This window comes from Pygocentrus nattereri, chromosome 26, assembly GCF_015220715.1.
Source record: "Pygocentrus nattereri isolate fPygNat1 chromosome 26, fPygNat1.pri, whole genome shotgun sequence".
Lineage (NCBI taxonomy): Eukaryota > Metazoa > Chordata > Actinopteri > Characiformes > Serrasalmidae > Pygocentrus > Pygocentrus nattereri.
The window spans coordinates 22,596,874-22,618,608 of NC_051236.1; the positions used below are offsets into that span (position 1 = coordinate 22,596,874).

At 38.5% G+C, this 21,735-nt stretch overlaps 1 protein-coding gene across 2 annotated transcripts; it reads left to right on the plus strand.

Moving 5' to 3' along the window:
* Positions 1-1,205: 1,205 nt before the first annotated feature.
* On the plus strand, positions 1,206-19,997 carry tie1 (tyrosine kinase with immunoglobulin-like and EGF-like domains 1). Of its 2 annotated transcripts, XM_017721339.1 has the most exons (23): positions 1,206-1,493; positions 3,123-3,416; positions 3,652-3,762; positions 3,997-4,152; positions 4,248-4,379; positions 4,596-4,736; positions 5,422-5,550; positions 5,647-5,792; positions 6,152-6,296; positions 6,379-6,537; positions 6,681-6,818; positions 8,254-8,538; positions 8,982-9,272; positions 11,047-11,237; positions 11,620-11,830; positions 11,957-12,067; positions 13,362-13,552; positions 13,767-13,880; positions 16,009-16,079; positions 16,526-16,566; positions 17,894-17,990; positions 18,746-18,845; positions 19,218-19,997. In XM_017721339.1, the coding sequence occupies exons 1-23, from the start codon at positions 1,451-1,453 to the stop codon at positions 19,287-19,289; spliced, it is 3,369 nt and encodes a 1,122-aa protein (XP_017576828.1). In that variant the 5' UTR covers positions 1,206-1,450; the 3' UTR covers positions 19,290-19,997. The 2 variants fall into 2 exon arrangements, with proteins under 2 accessions (XP_017576828.1, XP_017576838.1); XM_017721349.1 differs by lacking the exon at positions 8,254-8,538.
* Positions 19,998-21,735: the final 1,738 nt, after the last annotated feature.

The window sequence follows — 21,735 nt, forward strand, 5'->3', positions numbered from 1 at the left end:
TTATGTGGATCTGGGGGGATGCTTTGGAACACTTTCCTGATGACAGATCCAGTGATGACCCAGTTTTAGCCTCTTGTCAGAGGCAGTCAGGATTTTCTCTAAAACATTCCATGATGCCCTGTATGCTGGTAGAGTTTCCAGGTCTTGTGAAAGTGAAATGTCTTCACAATATTAATGATTCTCTTTCTATTTTACAGCATTGAAGTTTCACTGCTGGGCCTCTGCTGGTCATTTATCATATCAGTGACTCCATGGGCCACAATCATTTTCATCTAACCAGATTCCACTCACAGTTCTAATGATGTGTAGGAAACTTTAGGGGCTTATATTTGTAATGACTCTTAGGGCATTCTTTAGGCAAACCTAGCTTGTCAACCTGGATGGGCTGTCTTATCATTTTGATGGATTCTTTGTGTCCCTAAGAGGTCATAAACATCTACAACGGTCTTCTCAAACTGTTTGTCTTTTTTTCCCTCCGTAAAATTATTTATTTATTTATATCATCTACTGCCCTGGAAAGTGTAATACCAGCACACCTGGCTCTAATATTCAGATGCCCCTGAAGACCTACGTTATCAGGTGTGTTAGATTGCAGCTAACTCTGCAGGGTGGAAGATATCCAGGACTAGGATTAGGAATACAGACAAAAAATGTAAATTTGAAAAGTAATATAAAATATGTACACATAAATGGAATAGACACATTCTGAACACATTTCTGAAAAGAAACTACCCAGTTTTAATTCTGCTTCTTTCACTTAGGAATTGAAAAAGTTTAAACATCACTCCCAAATAGCCAAAGTAAAATCCCTACAGTGTTAAATTAACACATGCAGTGCCGACTTAAGCTGATCTGAACACAAACACTGTAATCGTTGCTTAAATTCTGAATATTAATCTGTATGTACTGCTATTTCAGTTGCATAGTTTATTATTGCTCACTGTTGTTTGTTATTATGGAAATGCTGTTATGACTGTCTTGGACAAATGATGTTAATGCTGGTTATTTGTGATAAAATCATTGTAGCCCATTTGAGCTTCTGCAAATCTACATATGCTCTCTCTAATCTCTCTCTCTCTCTCTCTCTCTCTCTCTCTCTCTCTCTCTCTCTCTCTCTCTCTCTCTCTCTCACTCACTCTCTGTCTCACACACACTCTCTCTCTCTCTACGCCTTTTCCTTCCTTTCCCACCCTGAGTAAGTACAGAGTGGAGTGGACAGTGAGCCAAGAGCACAGATTGCATGTGTAATGTCAATAGTCAGTGAGAAAGGCCAGTTTATGTGACAGAGAATTTTATCTAAACATCAAATTTAAAATTGGAAATGCGTAGTAACGCGCGTGGTCACCTAGCAAACTGGAAAACTCCACTGGAATGTGGTAATTTTTGATGCCTGTTTTACTTGGATAATTCCCTTGGATTTTCAAATCGGAACTCAAATTGGAATTAAGCAATGATATACCTCACTGGCCTGTTGTGTCTCATCAGTACATTAGGTAAGTTAAATTATCTACAGTCCTGTGGAGACATTTGAGATCATAGATCTGATCACAAACCAAGTTCTTTACTCAGAGGCTCCATTAAACTGCTGGACACTAATTACTATTACAAGACACTGGATTTCTACAGGCTTTTGAAAAGGGGTTCTTAAAGCTTTCTCACTGCATCTGTTAACTGTTTAAACATCAATCTTGGGACATAGTTATTGTTAATGATTTGCTTATCTACATGGCATGCACATTCTTTCATTGAGGCCGTGCCAGATGTACATTGGCAATATCGGTAAAATTTTGTTTAACAGTTAAACTGGAAATCTGATAAGGCCCTAACAGCTCGCCCATTGGGAAAGAATTCCAGCTGTGGCATAAATAAAAATCACAGTGAGAAGCCCCAGAGATGTCCTTTTGGAGAGTTTTTTACATAAACTTAACGTAAACATAATGGAGTGTAATAAAATCAGCAGAAGCAGAATTAAATTAGTGTACCATATATCTTTATCAATACAACACGAAAGTACTAAAATATAACCTCTATAACATAGGTTTGAGCGTCAGTCTTACACTAGTGTTTGCTGTAGATGCCTGTGGCTCATCCTTATTTCCTGGCATTGTTCTTACCACGAGGAGAGGGAGAGTAGTGGAGCAGGGAATGTTAGCAGGATTTGGTTCAGTAAAATTAGGCTACACTCTTAAAAAGACAAGTTCCCTAAAGGTTTATGGCTTGGCTGTACAGGTCTAGGAAAAATGTTCAGTTGTTATAGAACAGTTACATCATATGGAGGTTTGTTACGCTTTGAAAAGGTTCTCCACATCTCATTCCCAAAAAATGGCTCTTTAAAGAACCATCCATTGAAAGTTTCTTAGTAGAAACTAAAGGGACGCTTTTAGGCATCATTGTTTTTAGAGCGGTGTTGATGCCTGTGTGTAAACTGCGTTAAAAATAAATACTGTCTAGTCTTGTAATTGTAAGGTAATCATTTATCATGTACATGCTGGTTGGTAAGCAGTAGTGTGCACTGATAGGCTCAAATTCATGGAAAATGACTAAGCATAAGTCCCATTGGCCATGTAATATTGTAAAAGGTGTAACTATGCACTATGTGCATTTTTTACACTATCAGCAAGTTGTATTTGAAGAAAGTGAATAGTGTATATCATTGTTAGAGCAAAACTTTGTATCTCCATTTTTTTTTCATTTTTACATGATAAAAAAACACCTGTTGGCCTTTACATTATGTCACAGTTTCATGACGAATGGACTGAAAGAAATTGTCCAAAACGACTTAAAATAAGAGATTGCTCATTAACTTTCATTTAAAGTTAATGAGTTCAGAGATATGAGGTTTTGTTCTGACAACAATTATATATAAATACACACAAATATAGACTCCAAAAAAGTAAAGCATGTATCTCCAGAATGGTAACTTTACAAGGTAAGGCAAAAACGTTTTTAACGTTTCATGGAAGTTTATGTTAAAAGAAAGTTTGGAGCCTTTCTTTTGGTCAGTTCACCATGAAACAGTGTAAAAAGCAGCTGCTGTATTCAAGTGATAATTGGAGTTTATTGTGGTTTTTTTTCTGTTTGTTTTTTGGGGGGGTTTGACTATTTACTTACATATCTCCCAGATGCGGTCATGGATCTTACCATGACATCAAATGGCGCCAGTTCTCACCAGCAATTTCTCCTTTCCTGCATCTCTGGGGAGCGCAACACGGATGGACTGGAACTTAGCATCACAAAGGACAACAGCATAATCCGTGTCCCCAGCAAGCCCCATTTCACTGTGAAGAAGCTTCAACCTAAGGAAGTGGAGGCTTCTGGCTTCACAAACTTAGAGCACAAAGGCATCTTCTACTGCCACTCCAACCAGGGGTCCAACCACCGTGCAACTGTCACATCCATCAGCAACTATGACACAAGTAAATGACTACACGTTACATATATAGTTTTGTCACTGGACATGTGCAGTAGAGTTTAATGTTGGAGTTCTAGATTGTGCCTCTGATGTAAGCAAGGAGTTGGAATTTTTAAAGCTATTTTACACCGTTTTCTCAAAGTGTAGGGAGCAGGTTGTAGGTACAATACTTATTTTCAAAACTATCAAAGTGAAAAGACAAAAGCCTTTATATCAGGCCACATTTGTATTTGCTTTAGGTCAATTTAAACCACAGAGGATCTCTCTGATGGCTAATAAAGGAGACACGGTGCATGTGCAAATGGAAGTCCTGGGCACTGAGAAAAGAGATGTCACATGGAAATTCAATGGTAAGAAGTCTGCAGATGCAGAATGTGTTGTTGAATGCATTGGTGAGAAGTATTTTCAAGTCCAAATATTTGACTTCCATCTCATCGTACAATATTTAGCACAGTTAACATTGTTTGAAAGCAGTGATGCAAATATAGTGTAGTATATGTTACCAAAAACAAACTTAGTAGGTGAGCATAAGCAAATGTGATAAATAAAACTGTATTTATTTTTAATATTATTGAATGTTCCAGGTAACTACTACTATATGACACACTGGGGAGATGTCCACAATCACACAGCCATTCTCACCCTGAATAATGTTGAACAGACCAATGCAGGGATCTATAGTGCCAGTTATGTAGGGCACAGCCCAGTGTTTGCAGGCTTGATGCGGTTAATCGTTCGAGGTATGGCAACCCCACCCCACCGTTTAATACTAATTCCAAAGTCAGTACATGTGTTTTTTTTTGTTGCTTACACTTTGTCTGTGTATGTTTTCCAGCTTGTCCAAAGAACAAATGGGGCACAGACTGTGACAAGGAATGCCCTCAGTGTCTTAATGGAGGTGTCTGTCATGACAGAGACGGCGACTGTGTCTGTCCTCCAGGCTTCATGGGAACACGCTGTGAGACAGGTAAATGGCAGGAGAGCCACATAAAAGGCTAAATAAACAGTAAAATATAATAAAATTAAGCATTCAAGGCAAAGAAAAAAAAATTAAGCACTGAAAGAAACAAATGAGACCCTTCATGAATGTCCAGAATGTTCAGTTGAAGAATCCTTTTGGACACTGTGTGTTCAAATCCTTCCATGAAAATGTCTTAACTTTGCCCTTTGGTGTGTCTTGCAGCCTGTCGGGAAGGAATGTTTGGTCGGAACTGCCAGGAGTCCTGTAAGGCAGAGAGTGGCTGCCAGCGTTTGAATTTCTGCCTTGTTGACCCCTATGGCTGCTCCTGTGCAAGTGGCTGGCATGGAGATCGGTGTGACAAACGTGAGTTTAATGGTTCAAAAATGTTAAAAGACTTATAGTATATAGTGGTTGTTATTATTAGGAGCATACAGTACTATAAAAATTATAAATGCCATGGTCAGGCCCATACTGAAATCTCTATCTCTAGCTGATGTTTTCGCAGGTGTAGCTAGAATCTGCCAGAAACAACTCTACTGCTGTTAACTGGCCAAACTTAAGCCCACTAACAATTATTCCTCTGTTAGCTGAATTCTTCTCCTGGGCAATATAACTAGAGGGACCCATCCAGAGCCTGCAAGTACATTCAAAATATACTATATTAAATATTTCATTTGTTAAATGTCTGTTAGACTTAGCAAGTTTAAGGTTTGAAGAGAACTTAAATGAAGTAAAACTAGAGCCAATTACAAGTTCAGACAGTGTAATCATATAGAAAAGCTCTTTACTTTTTCCTGATGGATGTTAATTAGCCCTAAAAATAGTGGTTTTATAAGAAGAGAAGCCTCAGGCTCTTAAAAATTGTGTCACTGGCAGGGCACTTTACCACTACTACTGAATACTAACATTAAAGTGAACATCAAATGTAAAATTAAAAGTAAAATTGTTTTTTCAAAAAAAACAAAAAAAACAAAACAATTTTCCCCCAGAAATGCTGAAAATAACGACTTACTCTTTCTACCTTGACTCTTGGTCTTGTTCATGCTAGCCTGTCCTGAAGGAAGGTATGGAGCTGACTGCCGGTTGAGCTGCAATTGTGAAAACAAGGGGAAATGTAATCGCTTCAGTGGCTGCCATTGTCCCACTGGCTGGAGAGGACAGCACTGTGAAAAATTAGGTTAGTATTTGGTGTTATCTTGAATCTTTTGGTGTGCACCATCAGCAGTATCTTTTTCTGTATGTCGTTTTTCATCTGTTTTTTTTTCTCTCCTAGATCGTGCTCCACAGATCCTAGACATGGATAGCAATCTGGAGTGGAACTTGTACTCCAGCCCAAAGATTTTGTGTTCTGCAACTGGTCATCCTCTTCCCAGCCACACCAGCATCGAGCTGCGCAAGCTGGACAGCACAGTGCTCAAGGTGAACAGAGAGCTACTCTTCAAGCCATTTTGGGCTTATTTACAAATACTCACACACAATTGCCAACAAACTGGTCAGGTGTTGGTTGAGGGTAAGGTTAGTGTGAGTGTGAATTAGAGTTAGCAAAAGTTAAAAAAGAATTTACTATATATGAATTGTTATGATAAGGATGAATAATAATGACTCATGATGAGCTCCTACAAAGCATCTATAATGGACAATCACATTTGTGTTATCATGAGCTTTCCATGTGAGATATAGGAGGAAAATTAGGTAGCTTGAGTTGGTCAAGGCAAGCTGTTATACAGCTTGTTTACAATATACCATCCTAAATTACCAGTAATTTGTTGGTCTGATAGGCCTCTCGCACCACAATGGATTCAAACAAGAGCACTGCCCAGTTTGAAATCGAGCGACTGACACACAAGCATGGTGGCATCTGGGAATGTCGAGTTTCAACCAATGGTGGGCAGGACTCCCGCAAGTTCAATCTAACTGTTAAAGGTGAGGAATTTTTTCAGCTCTGGTTGCCTACAAATGGGCTTCCCTGACTGAATACATTGTAATTTTGCTTATCTTCAATTAGAGCCCCCCTGTCCCACAACTTCTCCAAAACTAATAGAGAAGAAAAGCAAACAGCTTGTTGTGAAGCCAATGGAAAGCTACAGAGGTGATGGCCCTATTGTTTCAACCAAGCTGCTCTACAAGCCCATGGATACAGGAGACTCCTGGTCTTCCATCAGAGGTGGGAAAAGAACATTTTGTCAAACCGTTTTCTAGAAATCAGTGCATTTGTATATTTGTATAAGATCATAAAACTAATTAACAATATAATCAGTACCTGAAAATAGAAGGTTGCTTAGTATTTTCCCTGTTCTTCTTTTTCAGTGTACAGCAGTGATCCTATTACACTAATGAACTTGAAGCCAACAACCAGGTATCTAGTTCGAGTGCAGCTCAGTAGGCCAGGAGACAAAGGGGAGGGGCCTGAGGGTCCAGAAGCCATAATGGAAACTGACTGTCCAGGTGAGTTACTGTATGACAATAAGAAAGAAATGTATGAGCACTGACCTATAAAATGACGAGATCACGAAATAAGGAATGTAAGAAAAACTGGGGCTAATACATTACAATCATAAATAGACAGTGCCACAGTCCCCATTGGTGCCTGGATAGGCTCAGATATAAGTTTCTATGGTGGTTGTAACTACTAGGAGGAATTTTACAAGTCCGAAGTCCAGGTGACTTTTTTGTGAGTGACTAGGCTGTGATTTTGGCAGAGGTGGGAACAAGTCACTAAATTAAAAGTAACAGGAAGTCTCAAGTCTAGACATTCAAGTCCCAAGTCAAGGCAGTCGAGTCTCGATTCAGGTCCCAAGTCAATGCAGGCAAGTCTCATGTTGACTCCCATGTCCTAAACATGTCAAAATGTACTCTTCAGCTATTTTAACGTGTTAGTAGTGTGTGGCCATGTAATGGTGTACACAAATTCAAAGTACTGTTAATCTCAGTTATACTACTTCAAAATTGTGTTTGAAGATAATTTTTTTATTATTTTGGGGAACATTAGGTACCTAGGATTAAAATGGGTCATAGCTAAAACTAGCTTAGAAAGCTTAAAACAGCTGCTAGTATGAATTGAATTTAGATGACAACAGAAAGCAAAATGACCAAGCTGAAAAAAGTTTACAGAAAGACAGCACAGTCATAGTGAATGCACAAAACTGAAGTTGACTTTTTATTCAGCTTCTTATTTCAATTTTCTGTTCCACTTTACGTTCAGGTACCTAACTTAAGGTGGAACAGCAAATTTGAATATGAAGATGGCGAACAACAAGTCAAATTCGACCTCATGATGAACTGCAGAAGCTGTTAAAATTCATCAAATAGAAGGAGCTATGTTTCTTTTTTCTTGCTGCTATTAGAGAAATGGTCAGTTTGCCTGGTAGGTTTCTCCCGTTAGAATTGAGTTTAAGCACTGAGCAAGGGCTTATTGATGCTTTGCGTGTTTCTCAAGTCAAGCATAAGCACAGGAACAGACATGTGATGATGTTGCAGTTTATCACATTCATGGCAGGAAATGAATTCATTCACATAAAAGCTGTGTGGAGTCCTGTCTGCAGTCAGACGCCTCTTCAAGTTTCTTCCACTTTGGGTCTTGTGTCTTTCCAAGCCATGAGGCTTGAACCTGCATCAAAGTCCGAGTTAATGGTGTTCAAGTCAAAGTCGAGTCACAAGTCTTTCTCGATTTTGTCAAGCTGAGTCTCAAGTAATCAGGTTTGTGACTCGAGTCAAACTCAAATCCCAGCTATTTGACTCGAGTCCACACCTCTGATTTTGGGTCCGCTTTTTTGCTTTGTCACTTGACTGGGTGCTGAGGCTTCGGTAGTGAAATGAGGAGAGTTATTTGAGCTGCCAGTTGCAGTAGACAGGCCCTGACTGCATATTCTGTTGTCGTTAGAGCCCACAGTCAGGCCGGAGGTTGATTTCAGCTATCAAGAAGGGAGAAACGTCACTGTGAAGTGGCTCCTGCCCAGCAGCCTGAAACAGGCCAGTGGCTTTTTAGTGCAGCTCTACGGACCACACGAAGAGAAGCTGTGGGAAGAGACCACCTTGCTCACTGTACTCTCCACAAAGTTCTACAACCTGGAATACCACCGCGACTACCGAGTGGTCGTCCGGCTGGTCAACTGTGGCAGCCTTGGGCCTGCTTCAAAGCCCTTTCACATCCGCCTCAACAGCCAGGGTAAAGCAACTCTTTCTGACCACTAGGTTGCACCCATAACTAGCAGAGAGTGGTAGATGTTCTCTTATGCTGTCCTATACCTGCTTTAGCAGGGTAGATGACTCAGAATTGTAGAACAACTGTTTTTGGCCACTAGGTGGCACTCTTAACTAGTGCAGAGCAGTAGACGCTCTCAAATGCTGTCTGCTGCCTACTGAAGCAGAATGGTGAGCTCAGAGGGATTCAGGCTGACTGTCCTGGCTAGTAAATGGATTATTTCAGGGAGTATTGTAGAGGAATTGCTAGGGAGAAATGCAAGCTTTGCTTATGGAATCAGCATGAAATTTTAACTGATTCTGATTTGGAAAGTTGTGCATCCAAGTTTGCTTTTTTGTTAAAAAGACTGACCCATATTTTGAACTTGCATAGGGGAACTTTTTCTCTTTTTCTCTGATCCAATGCAGGACCCTCTTCCCCAAGAAATGTCCAGGCTAACCCCTTGTCCGTCAGTGCAGTGAGAGTTCGTTGGCAGCCTCCTGATGATCCCAACGGAGGTGTTATCAAATACATCATCGAATACAAGCCAGTGGGCCAGGACAGCCTGCTTCCCTGGGTGGACACTGATGATGGGAACAAGACTACCAAGGATGTGACCGCCCTAAATGGAAGCACTTTGTACCAGTTCAGGGTGCGAGCTTTCTCCAGCGTGCCTGGAGAGTGGAGCAGATTTGTGCAAGCCAGGACCCCAGGAGATGGTATGAAACCAAAGGAAATGAATAGCAGACAGAGCTATAGACGTGTCTATAAATGACCTTCATAGAGAAGCTTACAAACTTGCCCTGGGAAGCTGCCTTATATTCATCATATATTGTAGTATAAGTAATTAACTTATACACTGTAGGTTTAAATAATTTAGAATGGACACCAAATGCTATTTGTAGATATTGTATTCATTATTTTTTTTGGAAGTAATACAAAATTATTAAATAAATAATATGGTGCTATTTTCTACTTATAATAATTTAAGATTACTTTACATGTAAATGCTAGAGGTTTATTGCTTTCTTAGTCATTTTAGAGCCATCTACAGCTCTGTTAATTATTTTAGTCGTTTAAGCTTCCTAGCCTTATTATATTTTTTGAAACATGAAGACAGACAGTTTCACATAAATATAGAAAAACAGGTACACACTGATCTTAAGTATTTATGACCTATTCTGATTTTTTACAGCCGTATTGGCTGATTTTTTTTGCTGAATGTTATTAGATGAATAGTACACTTCCAATACTTTTTATTAGTCAAATATTATATAATATAAAAATTACAATATAACCTATATTTTTTGCTCGTTAATGGACCAAACTGTCGCTTTAAAGTTTTCAGTTTTAAATTATTTGCCTATTAGAATGACATGAATCAAATGTGAAATAAAAATAATAAATTAGCTGATCTTGTTTTAAACAAAAAGTTGCTGAATGCTTTTTAGTCCTTTTATGCTAAGTCTGTTTATGCTTTCCTAACATATTTGGAAAAACAACCCTGTTTCCTAAAATGTTAGGACCATGTGCAAAATGTGAAAGACAGCATGAGTACATAAAACATAAAACGGCAAAGAATTTGAAGATTTAATCATTTATGGTACATCATTATTAAAACGATTATCATCATTAAAAGATTTATAGAATGCAAAGAAATCTTTATATGCAACAGATAAGGCCAAAAACTCATATTGGATGGTTGGGATCTTTGGGCCGTCAGATGGTACTGCACCAAAAACAAGCATGATTCTGCAATAGAAATTACTGCATGGGCTCAAAAACACTTCTGAAAACCTTTGTCTGTCAACACAGTTCGTTGCCACATCCATAGAAGTAAGGTAACACTCCACCATGCCAGAAGAAAACAGTGGAAAAGTGTCCTGTGGTCTTACCAATCAAAATTTGAAATTCTTTTTGGAAATCATGGACACTGCACCTTCTGGGTTGAAGACCATCTTGCTTGTTATCAGCACACAATTGAATTAGCATCCATGCTGATAGAGGTGTGCTCTAGTGCGCATGACATAGGAGTCTCACACATCTGTAAGGGCATCATTTATGCTGAACCACAGGTTTTGACAACATATACTGCCATCCAGGTGACATCCTTTTTAGGGAAGGCCTTGCTTTCCTCAGCAAGCAAGAACAGGAAAACATTTCTCTTTCAAAAGTGCAGCAGCTGGCATCAAATTCAAAATAGGCATATATTTTTCAAAAAACATTAAAATTTCTCAATTTCAACATTTGATTTGTTGTTTTTTAGCTATTTTCAATGAAATATAGGATTTAAATGATTTGCATAGCATTGCATTATTGTTTTATTTACATTTTGCACAGCGTCACAACTTTTTAGAAAACAGGGTTATATTTCTGTCACTACATTTATTCAGCATGGAGTGATTTTATTGTTTTTTTTGTTGTTTGTAATATATTCATGTAGGGAATCTAGGAAAAATACATGTAACTGATATGTGTTGATATGTCTGGCAGGCTCTGTTGTCTTTAGTCCCACCACTCAGGGGGTTGGCAGGCCCATGGCAGAAGATCATCAGCTGTTGTGGGCTGTGGTTGGTTCAGTGGGTGTCACCTGTGTCACGATCCTGCTAGCCTTATTGGTCCTCTTCTACATCCGCAAATCCATCGTCAAACGCAGACGCACGTTCACTTACCAGTCCGGATCGGTGAGTGTACATATTTGGCTGAGGCTGTTTCAGCTGCTGGTCTGAGAATAGCTCTTTTTCAAGAGAAAAGTCTAAGATTACCACGTTTTTTCTTACAGCTTTAATACAGACAACGTTTATACTATTTGGAAATGCCAGGCGCCCTTTAATGCTTAATGCCAAATGGATCGACTGAAAATTCAAGTTATATTATTAGACACTAACTTATGAGCATTGTTCTGTCTCTTATAAAGCAACTGTTTTAGAGATCCAAAGTTTTGTTTTGACAACCACTAATTGAAAGTTGACTGAAGAGAGAATCCTCACACTTCTTAATCCAACCCCATCCCTCCAATCCCACCTCCACCCCCAAACCCAAAAATATACACACATCCATACAAAGGGAGAAGAGACCATCCTTCAGTTCAACTCAGGAACCCTCACACTGACCCGACGACCAAAGCCCACCCCGGAACCCCTCACTTACCCCATTCTGGACTGGGAGGACATTAAGTTTGAGGATGTCATTGGTGAGGGGAATTTTGGCCAGGTCATCAAAGCTATGATCAAGAAGGATGGCACCAAAATAAGCGCTGCCATCAAAATGCTCAAGGGTGAGGCTCCAGCGCTCTAAACTAATGAGCACCACAACACACTTACAGATTTAATAAACCTACAAAAACACCATTGTTCTTATCTACCTGTTTTATAACCGTGTGTTCTGTGTATCTCTCATACAGAGTTTGCCTCAGAGAACGACCACCGGGACTTTGCTGGGGAATTGGAAGTATTATGCAAGCTGGGCCAACATCCCAATATTATCAACCTCTTAGGAGCCTGCGAAAACAGAGGTGAGGGCGCCATCTGCTGGCAATCTAGGCTACTTATACATGCTCTGCACGTAGATCCAGTCAAGCTGCGCACCTGGTGAGCTTGGAAAGAACACAGCAGTAACACAGTATACTATAACGCCTCAAGGGATATATCCACTCTGTGCAAAGGCACAGCAGCAGTAGCTGCTTGAGAATGTGTCCTCTGAGTTTATCCAGCTTCAGTTCCACAAATCAAAGGGTGTAATCCCATGGGATCCATGGGAGATGATAATCAACTCCTGTGAACAACTGATTATTAACATTTAAATTTTTGTATCATATATGCATTATAAGTCAGAACATCACCTGAGAAAATACCTAGCATCTAGTGATGTAGCCTGCAAGCAGTGATCATGCTAGTTATTAAACATGAAAGTTTTAATTAAGATTGTTAACCCCTTAAAATGCCAGGCTTATTACATACCAAGGCTTATTGTTCAGTAACACATACAGAAGTGTGTAATAAAACTTGGGGCCTGCCGACAGGCCCTGGCCGTTTAAGGGGTTAATTTGTCCAGTTACGTATGGTCCCCTTTAACAGCAGGTATTACAGTCAAAAAGGGCTGACTCTAACATTGTTGTCCTAGTAGATATCATAAAATTCAACCTGATACTCTGTAAATGGTCATTTTTCAGAAAAATGTAAAGCCATATTCATTATTTCATTAAAGATCCAATGTTCTGCAGTATATGAGGTTCTAACAGTTTTTGCCATTACAGGATAAGAGTACAGTCATATGCAAAAGTTAGGTGTACTTATTCCACTTAGAAAATCACTAAAGATGCACTTTTAGAAATAAGGGTACCGTGCAGGTACCGCTTTTGATTCATCAAGCTACAAACAATGTAATTGTAAAACTCAAAGGTACAACAGAGGTTTTAAGGTCCAATTGTGAACCTTAAATAAGTTTTTCCCAGTGGAAAATTTCATATTTGTACCTTTTCATAATCTAATGTTTTAAAACAGAATAAAATAAGAAGCCTTGAGACGAGACGGGGTGTGGAAATATAATTTCACTAGATTATGGTACGTTTATGTTCCATGACTAAAGGAACTGAGATGTACCCTTGACACCCAGTGACAAGAGGAATACTGCCCCAGCGACAGTTTTGTATCTTTATTTCTGAGAATGTGTAATTTGACCCAGGATGTTTTGCATATGACTGTAAAGTACAGAGCCATATTGGATGGCTTTAATGAAAGCTCTGTCATATGAATTCTTGTAATATTTTTTCATTTTTTCATGCTTTTTGATTTTCTTTTGGTCTGCAGGTTACCTCTACATTGCTATTGAATATGCTCCGTATGGAAACCTTCTGGACTTTCTGAGGAAAAGCCGTGTTCTGGAGACAGACCCAGCCTTCGCTAAAGAACATGGCACTGCCTCCACACTCACATCCCAGCAGCTCCTGCAATTCGCTGTTGATGTGGCAACCGGCATGCATTACCTTAGTGACAAACAGGTACAAACACACTGGCTATAGCACCAAACTGTGGCCATGAATGAGGACTTCTCATTTCCATTTGAAGATTAGCAATTATTATCAGTATTGTTATCAGATTAGCATTTATCAGTATCAGTAGTATCTGGATGTTAGTTCAAATGGTGTGGCCAGTAAACATGTCTCATATGGAACTGCTGTAAAACCATTTTTTAGTCTTTTTATGTGCTGCTAGTTTATTCACAGAGATTTGGCAGCCAGGAATGTACTGGTTGGAGAAAACCTGGTGGCAAAAATTGCTGATTTTGGATTGTCACGAGGGGAGGAGGTGTATGTCAAAAAGACCATGGTGGGTAAAGTGATTTTGCTTTAGCATATATGAGAGCCTTAAGTGTTTGTTTCATTTGATGGATTTCTCTTGTTAGCAGTGCACCACCTGGCAATACAATGATTCATTAACTTAGCTAATAAATTAGAGTTTATAAGAGTCCTCTCACATCACCGAATCGATCTGAAATTATATGAATCAAATGAAAAGTATTTCAAACTAACTCAAACTATTTTTCTGTATTAGACATAATCTAGCCAAGCAATATTTAATCTTAAGATTTTATCAACCACATTCATGTGTTATACACAGTGTGTATTACCAGTCTGCCACCTCACACTATCTTTTTGCACTTCAGTTGTGGTTTTGCTTGCAATGCACAAATGGAAGTTTAGTGGAATGTAAGTGCTAGAACAGATACAGGCAAAGTAATGACTTAAGTAGAGATGAGTGATAGACTGTCACGATTGGCCCCTCCCAGACATCCATGTGCTTGTGTTTACTTCCCAGTCGTCCACGTGCTTCCTTATTTTGAGTTCTTTGTCATGCCCTCTTGTTTTCTTGACTCCGCCCCTGATTGGTTACACCTGTTTTCTACCTGTGTCATGTTTTCTGTCATTACCCCTGTTTGTACTTAAGCCCTGTGTTTGCCATCTGTGTTGGCTGGTCTTTGTTTCTATGATGTGTTGATGGGATGTTTCATTTAGGTTGTATGTTTGATGTGTGAGATTCTCATGTAGTGTTTGCGTGTTTCCGTTTACCATGTCTAATTCCCATTCGATCCGTCTTGGCTATACGACCCTGGACTGTTCTGACCATGACCCTGGATTTGCCCCTAATAGATCTCACGTATCTCGGTGTATGCATCTGCCTCCTCTGCAACGCTCCACAACGTTATACAGACTCTATATTCAAGCCTGTACAAAAGTCAGAGACCAAGTTAAAACAGCGATTAAGTACAAGTTATTCATTTTTCAGCATCAGGAAAAAAACATGAAACATTTAACAGAAGATTATTCACAAGCCTAAACACCTAAATATAATATAATTTTTTGCTCCTCATGATTCAGGTACTCCCAAACACATTCAGTGATACTTTGGTTACCCAGACTGTTGTTCAGAGAACAACGGCAGATTCTTTGCTTTATGAACATTCCTCTTTTTATTTCCTTTTCTCAATAATGGCTTCTTCACAGCTACACATCCTTGCAGAGCCATAGCGGTGAGTTGTTTTCTCACAGTGGAAGGATAGAAAGAAATACTAGTGGATGTTTTCTGATCTGATGCAAGAGAGGAGCTTGATTTTCTCCTCTCTCTCAAGGATGAAAGCATTAAGTATTGTTTTCCTGACAGTTTTGATGACCTACCACCAAAAGACCCATTTTCTTTACATCTTCTAATTATTTTGTAACCTCTAGTTTTGGAAAAATGTGTTTGTAACGTGGAGCGAGGAGGCGGACACATACGCTGAGATAAGTGACTTTTATTATGGGCAAATCCAGGGTCATAGTCACAACGGTAAAGGGTCACACAGCCAACGCGGAGAGGAGGAGGGACAGACATGACAAAATGACAACAGGATCAACAAACAACGGAGGCCAGAAGAAACAAACACCAAACAATATCAAACACTTCAAACAAAGACCAGCAACCAGACAGGGGAAAACACAGGGCTTGAATACATAAGGGTAAATGAAGGACAGGTGGAAACATAGGTGGGAACAATCAGGGGCAGAGTAACCAAGCAAGGGGCCGGACTGGGATCAAAACAAAAAGTACGTGGACTAAACCAAAACACAACACGAACACATGGACAGGACTAGGAGGGGCCAATCTTGACAGTGTTTTTGCACTTAATTTCTTCTGACTTTTCTCTCCCTTATCACACAGATATCTTACATCTAATCTCTTCAGATATGTCACCTGAAAAACGAACTTGTGCTTAATGAATATGTTGGCCACAATAAATGAAGAGTGGTCTCTGCTTTTGCACAGTACTCTGTGCCGCTGTATGTTTTGAAACTGAATGTGCTGAAATAGAATTTACTTCTGTTAATACACTTTAATTGAACATTACTATAATTCACACTGTAATTCAACACTATTAAATAAAGGACAGTACTAATCAGTTTGATTCCTTTTGTCTTAGGGGAGATTGCCTGTGCGATGGATGGCTATTGAGTCGCTGAACTACAGTGTGTACACCACAAAGAGTGATGTGTAAGTCTCACTTAGTTGATTTGTATTGTAAAAATGACAACAAGAAAAAGAAAATCTGAAGTTTTATCAGGAAAACCTTTAACTCTATAGGAACACCCATTGTCAGCAGTCCTGTGTCAGTTAACATGCAATACAGTGTGGAATGTCAGCCTGTAATGAGTACTGAAGTTTGAAAACAAAGAAAAATGGTGTTTTCTCCAGGGCTTAGTGTACACTACCTTTCAAAGCATGGATCTTTCAGGCCACATGCAAGACTCTGCAGCTGTATTAGATAATACTAATGTTTTCTCACAAATTCCTGTCATTATTCAGTTTAGTAGAAATTCACTTGAGAAGGCTAATACTGAACATGTAAAACAAATCATCAGCTCTAAATTTGAAAGACTCAGGGTTCTGGACACAGCTATGACCAGAAATGTCTTCTTCCCTTTTTCTGCCTCTCTTAGCTGGTCTTTCGGGGTCCTTCTTTGGGAGATTGTAAGTTTAGGTAAGTTTGCATTATATTATTATATCAATATATTATTATATCAGTTAACAACATTTTCTCTTCTTTTCTACATAGTAAAAGCTCAACCCCTACTAAAACTCTAACAGTGATAAACACATTAGCGATTGATGTGTATCTCGTATTAGAGAGAATTCCACTATTTTTTTTAATGTATCCATTATTTGACCGTTTAGATGTAAGTCATTGAGAGTGATTTGAGGTAAAATGGTATACTCTGATCTTTTACAGTGGAGGTGATAGGAACCAGGGGTCACAGTGACTGCATACCAAATATAGCCATTTATTTACTATTCAAAACAACCAGTGAACCTACACATGCCTACACACATGAGTTATTATATGTAATGTTGATAGTGGTAAATCAAGAAAAATAACTCTTTAGAGCCTCTTTTGACTTACAACACATTGCATGTACCGGTTTGCCATAAATGGATTTTAAACAATCCATTTTAAGCCAAAACCTTATAGCTTTCAGTCATTAAATGCTTTGGACATCTGGTTCCTATCACCAGCACTGTGAACAATTCTGACTCTGTAAATTTGTCTAGAATGACGCATTTCAAGTCAAACCATTTTGAATGACCTTTTTGTAATTTTGTTACATGTAAACAGTGTAGTCATACAGAAACTTTGAAAATTCAGTGGTATTCATCTTTAATTGAGATGTATCTTAGGAAAACCACTGTCTTTGTACAGTGTTTTAGGTAGCTGTCGATATCTTCACTACAGCCTTTACTCCTAGTGTCAGGCTAAAAGATGTGATAAAGGCAAACTGGCCATTCTGTGAACATGTGAACAGCTGGACAGGTGGATGGTAAAAGTGTTCAAGCTTTAGGAAATTAATTAGCATGAGATTTTAACAAAGTTGATGTTGACTGTGTTAACACTCTTTAAGCACTAACCTCTTAAATTGCAGGTTATTATCTAGCTATTAATTTTTAGACTTTAGTATGAATTATTCTTTAATTACTATGTATGAAATGCATGTAAGAAAGATAAGTTATTATGAAAGTGAGAATTTGATTTGTGGGTCCACACACTTGTATTTTATGGAGTTAAAATACTGAAGCAGTCTGAAGCAGGATTTCATGACATTCACCAAGCAATGTGTAGGTGATGGAGAAACAGGTGGTCATGTAACATTATCCATAACATCATGCATTATGCAACATCATTTATCGTTTTCCATAACACCAAGCCAAAGTTTCAGAAGTATTGTTAATAGTAATTAATAATTAGGCTTTGTATATAAGCTGCACTGGCTGCAGTACGTGAATAAGTGATTTATTGATCTGTTTTATGCCAGGTGGAACTCCATACTGTGGGATGACTTGTGCTGAGCTGTACGAGAAGCTTCCTCAAGGTTATAGGATGGAGAAGCCAAGGAACTGTGATGATGAAGTGTAAGCGCAGGCTTTTCAAGTGCATTTGTATTCGTGTTTGTTTTTTGCTTAAAGTCTTTCTTTCTGACCTATTATCACTACTAATTCTGTAAAAGACATGTCTTAAGTTGTCTTAATATGAATATAGCTGTATAATAACACCTTTTGCATTTCCAGTCAATTTAAAAATTTGAAGCAGTATGTGCTGGACAAGATTTTCAGCAATTTGATTGGCTTAAAAGTTGACAAAATTCTTAAAAACATCTACACTTAATCAGGGCGCAAAGAGGCATGCTGTGTAATAGGGTTGCATATATTTTTACGCATAATTTTATCATTGCAATATGAGTCTCTACAATGGTCATGACAGGTGTGACGACAGAACAGATCAAAGTATCACATACAGTGCCAAAGGGACATAGCTTGGTTGGCAGGAGTGTAGTATGAAGAGCGCAACACAAGTTTCTCTACACTGGACTTGTACCAAGACAAGCTCTACAATATACTATATATATATATATATATATATATATATATATATATATATATATATATATATATATATGTGTGTGTGTGTGTGTGTGTGTGTGTGTGTGTGTATACACATATTTCGTGGGCTACAAATTTTGTCATTCCTCATTGTGATATCGAACAGCTTTATTACTTATTACATATCGCATTTTCAATGTTTTTGCCATCCATTACAAGTGAAAGCTGTTTAGACACCGCTGGCTGCAGTTAGGAGCTACATTTCAAGTAACATTTTCTTTGTTTAGGTATGAGCTGATGAGACAGTGCTGGCGAGACAGGCCTTATGAGCGACCACCATTTTCTCAAATATCAGTCCAGCTCAACAGAATGCAGGAGGCCAGGAAGGTAAGAAGCAGGAATCTAGACCCTTGGTCAATTAATCTTTCAGTCCCTTCAATCAGATTAATCACATACTTCATAGTTTACTGCCATTCATCTATCAATTCATCTGTTAATTCATCACACACTTGCCTCAAACTGTGTTGACGTATTAATTAATCTCATATAGACTAGTTTGTGTTTCTGACATTGTATGGCTATAAAACTGGAGAAAATTATGGCCAAAATTCTGGTTCAGAAGTGACTGCTGCTGCTATAGAATGTCATTCTGTGCATTTCTATAGATAACTGTATGTCAAACAGTGTGATACCTAATATGTCTTGGCTGACTACGTGAAGTAATGGGAACAATTTTTTTTGCTGTGCGTTCCCCTACAGGCCTACGTCAACATGGCTCTCTTTGAAAACTTCACCTATGCTGGAATAGATGCAACTGCAGAGGAAGCCTGACTACCCGCCCCCCCAGACTCCAGCAGGTTCCACAGTCCGAGGGAGGCTCACCACACCAGGGCGCTTCGCTACTGCCAACCGCCTCCTGCCCGATTTCATCGCTCAAAGCCACTCTCGACCAGAACCACATGGTTATAAAGGAAAGACTGTGAAAGGACACTTGTAGGGCCTCTGATTCCGTTGGTTAGAGGTGGATGGTCTCATTACGTGGTGATATAGGATGGTCGTCGGCCTTTGAATGCTAAAAAAGCTGTGGAGCCTAAAACATTGTCCTTATGCGCTTGTTCCTGCTGGGGTCTGTGGGGATTTGAACTACTCAGTGAACTCATTGTTCTCTCGGAAGAGTTGCCTTATGAAGTGGTGAAATGGACACACATTTTAATACAGTTCCTTCCAATGGACAAAGATGCCATACCAGATGTTATATGTAGCACTTGAGATAATGAAAGAGAAACTCACTAAGTGTACCACAGTCCTTTCACTGCCACATGTATATATTTGACTTTGGATATCTTTCCTCGTGTGTACATATAGAGTACCTTATATCTAGGTGCTTCCTTTGGAAAACACCTTGTTTTCTAAACATTATCTAGCAGTAGAGCCTGTTTGAGTTTTTTGCATGTCATCATATGTTACATGTACAGTTAAAGGACATTATAGAACTGGAAATGTTTTCATTTTATAAATAAAGCATTTATACAATGTTGATTCCCAGATATATGATGTCAGATGGAGAGGGTTTCCTCCTTCAGTGAGCCACATGCACTGGACCTGTCATGCAGTGGATGCTCAGTTTCCTACCCTCACTCACAGTCTCTTGCATACACATTTAAACACACTCCTATATTGCACATAAACAGTCAATTTTCTTTGTTTTGTCTCGTACTGGTTCAGAGGTTAGGACAGATTGTCTGTGTGTTGAAATGGTTTGTCAGTAACACTTTACAATATGGTTCCTTAATACTTTAGTAATCATCTTCACAATAAGTAATCAAGTATTAAAATAGAAGTTTTCATTAATTAGATTTATTAACTAATGATTCCTTGGCTAATGCTTAAGTAAAAAGTAATCAAGTGTTAATATATCAGGTCTCTACCAATTACTTCTCAGCATAATGAACTGCAATAAAAGTGATAATTTAGCAATCAATCTTGAACAACTGTAACTATATGTTTACATTTTCTTAATTAAGACTTAACTAATCAGTAACTAATCAAGTTAATCTCTCCAGATCATCCAGGGTCCTAGGAAACATACAGGTACCTGATATGTGCTGATGTGTCTGACAGCCTCTGTCATCTTTAGTCCCACCACTCAGGGGGTTGGCAGGGCGATGGCAGAAGATCATCTGCTGTTGTGGTCTGTGGTTGGTTCAGTGGACATCTCGTGTCACCATCTTGCTAGCTTTACTGGCCCTCTTCTAAGGCCTCTTCTGGATTGGTGAGTGTATATAAAATACTGAGGTTTCAGCTGCTGGTCTGAGAACATCTTTTTTTGAAAAGTAAAGTCCCAGATCAGAACTTTCCGCAGTTTAACTTGCTATCTTCTCTGTATTATATGTGCTTTGTTGTTTTTTTACACTACATGGAAATGTCAGGTGCCGTTCTGTCAATATGTCATGACAAATGGATCAACTGAAAATGACATTTTTCAAGTTATATTATTAGATGTTAACATGAAAATTTTTCTTTCTCTTATAATGCAACTGTTTTAGAGATGCAAAGTTTTGATTTGACAACTATTAATTGAAAATTGACTGAAGAGAGAATCTCTGAAGGTGTCTCTTACTCATGCTGAAAGAACACAATAGTAACACAGTGAATTCTAACGCCTCAAGGGATATATCCACTCTGTGCAAAGGCACAGCAGCAGTAGTTGCTTGAAAATGTGTCCATTGAGTTTATCAAGCTTCAGTTCCACAAATCAGAAGTTTAAATCCAATTTGATCCATGGGAGACAATCATCAACTGCTGTGGAGAATTGATTATTAATGTTTGAATTTTTATATTCTGTTTTTGTTCTTAATCATTTATGGAAATACAGAATGTTTTATTCAAATCATAGAAATTCTGAGTTCAGTACTTTTCCTTTAAATTGAGTATATTGTCACTGTCATAACAACAGCCACAGATATTCAGAGCAGTTACTTTACAAGAGGTTCTTAACATGTGAGAAGTTAATGTAATAAAATTGACTTCCAAGTAATTTGGGATCAATTCTACTGGTCCATTCATCATGAAATTTTAACAAAATATTGTCACTGTCATACAAAAATCCTGTCTTTCAATTTTTGTCGTGAAAAGGTTTTTGGGGTTAAGTTGTAAGTTAAGTTCAAACTGCCATGAAATTTTGAGTAATTTGAACTTCACTTGATCTTAACCTCCACATGTTAAATTCAGCAAATAAATAGAAATTGTGCAATAAAATTTGCAGATGAATCGCATT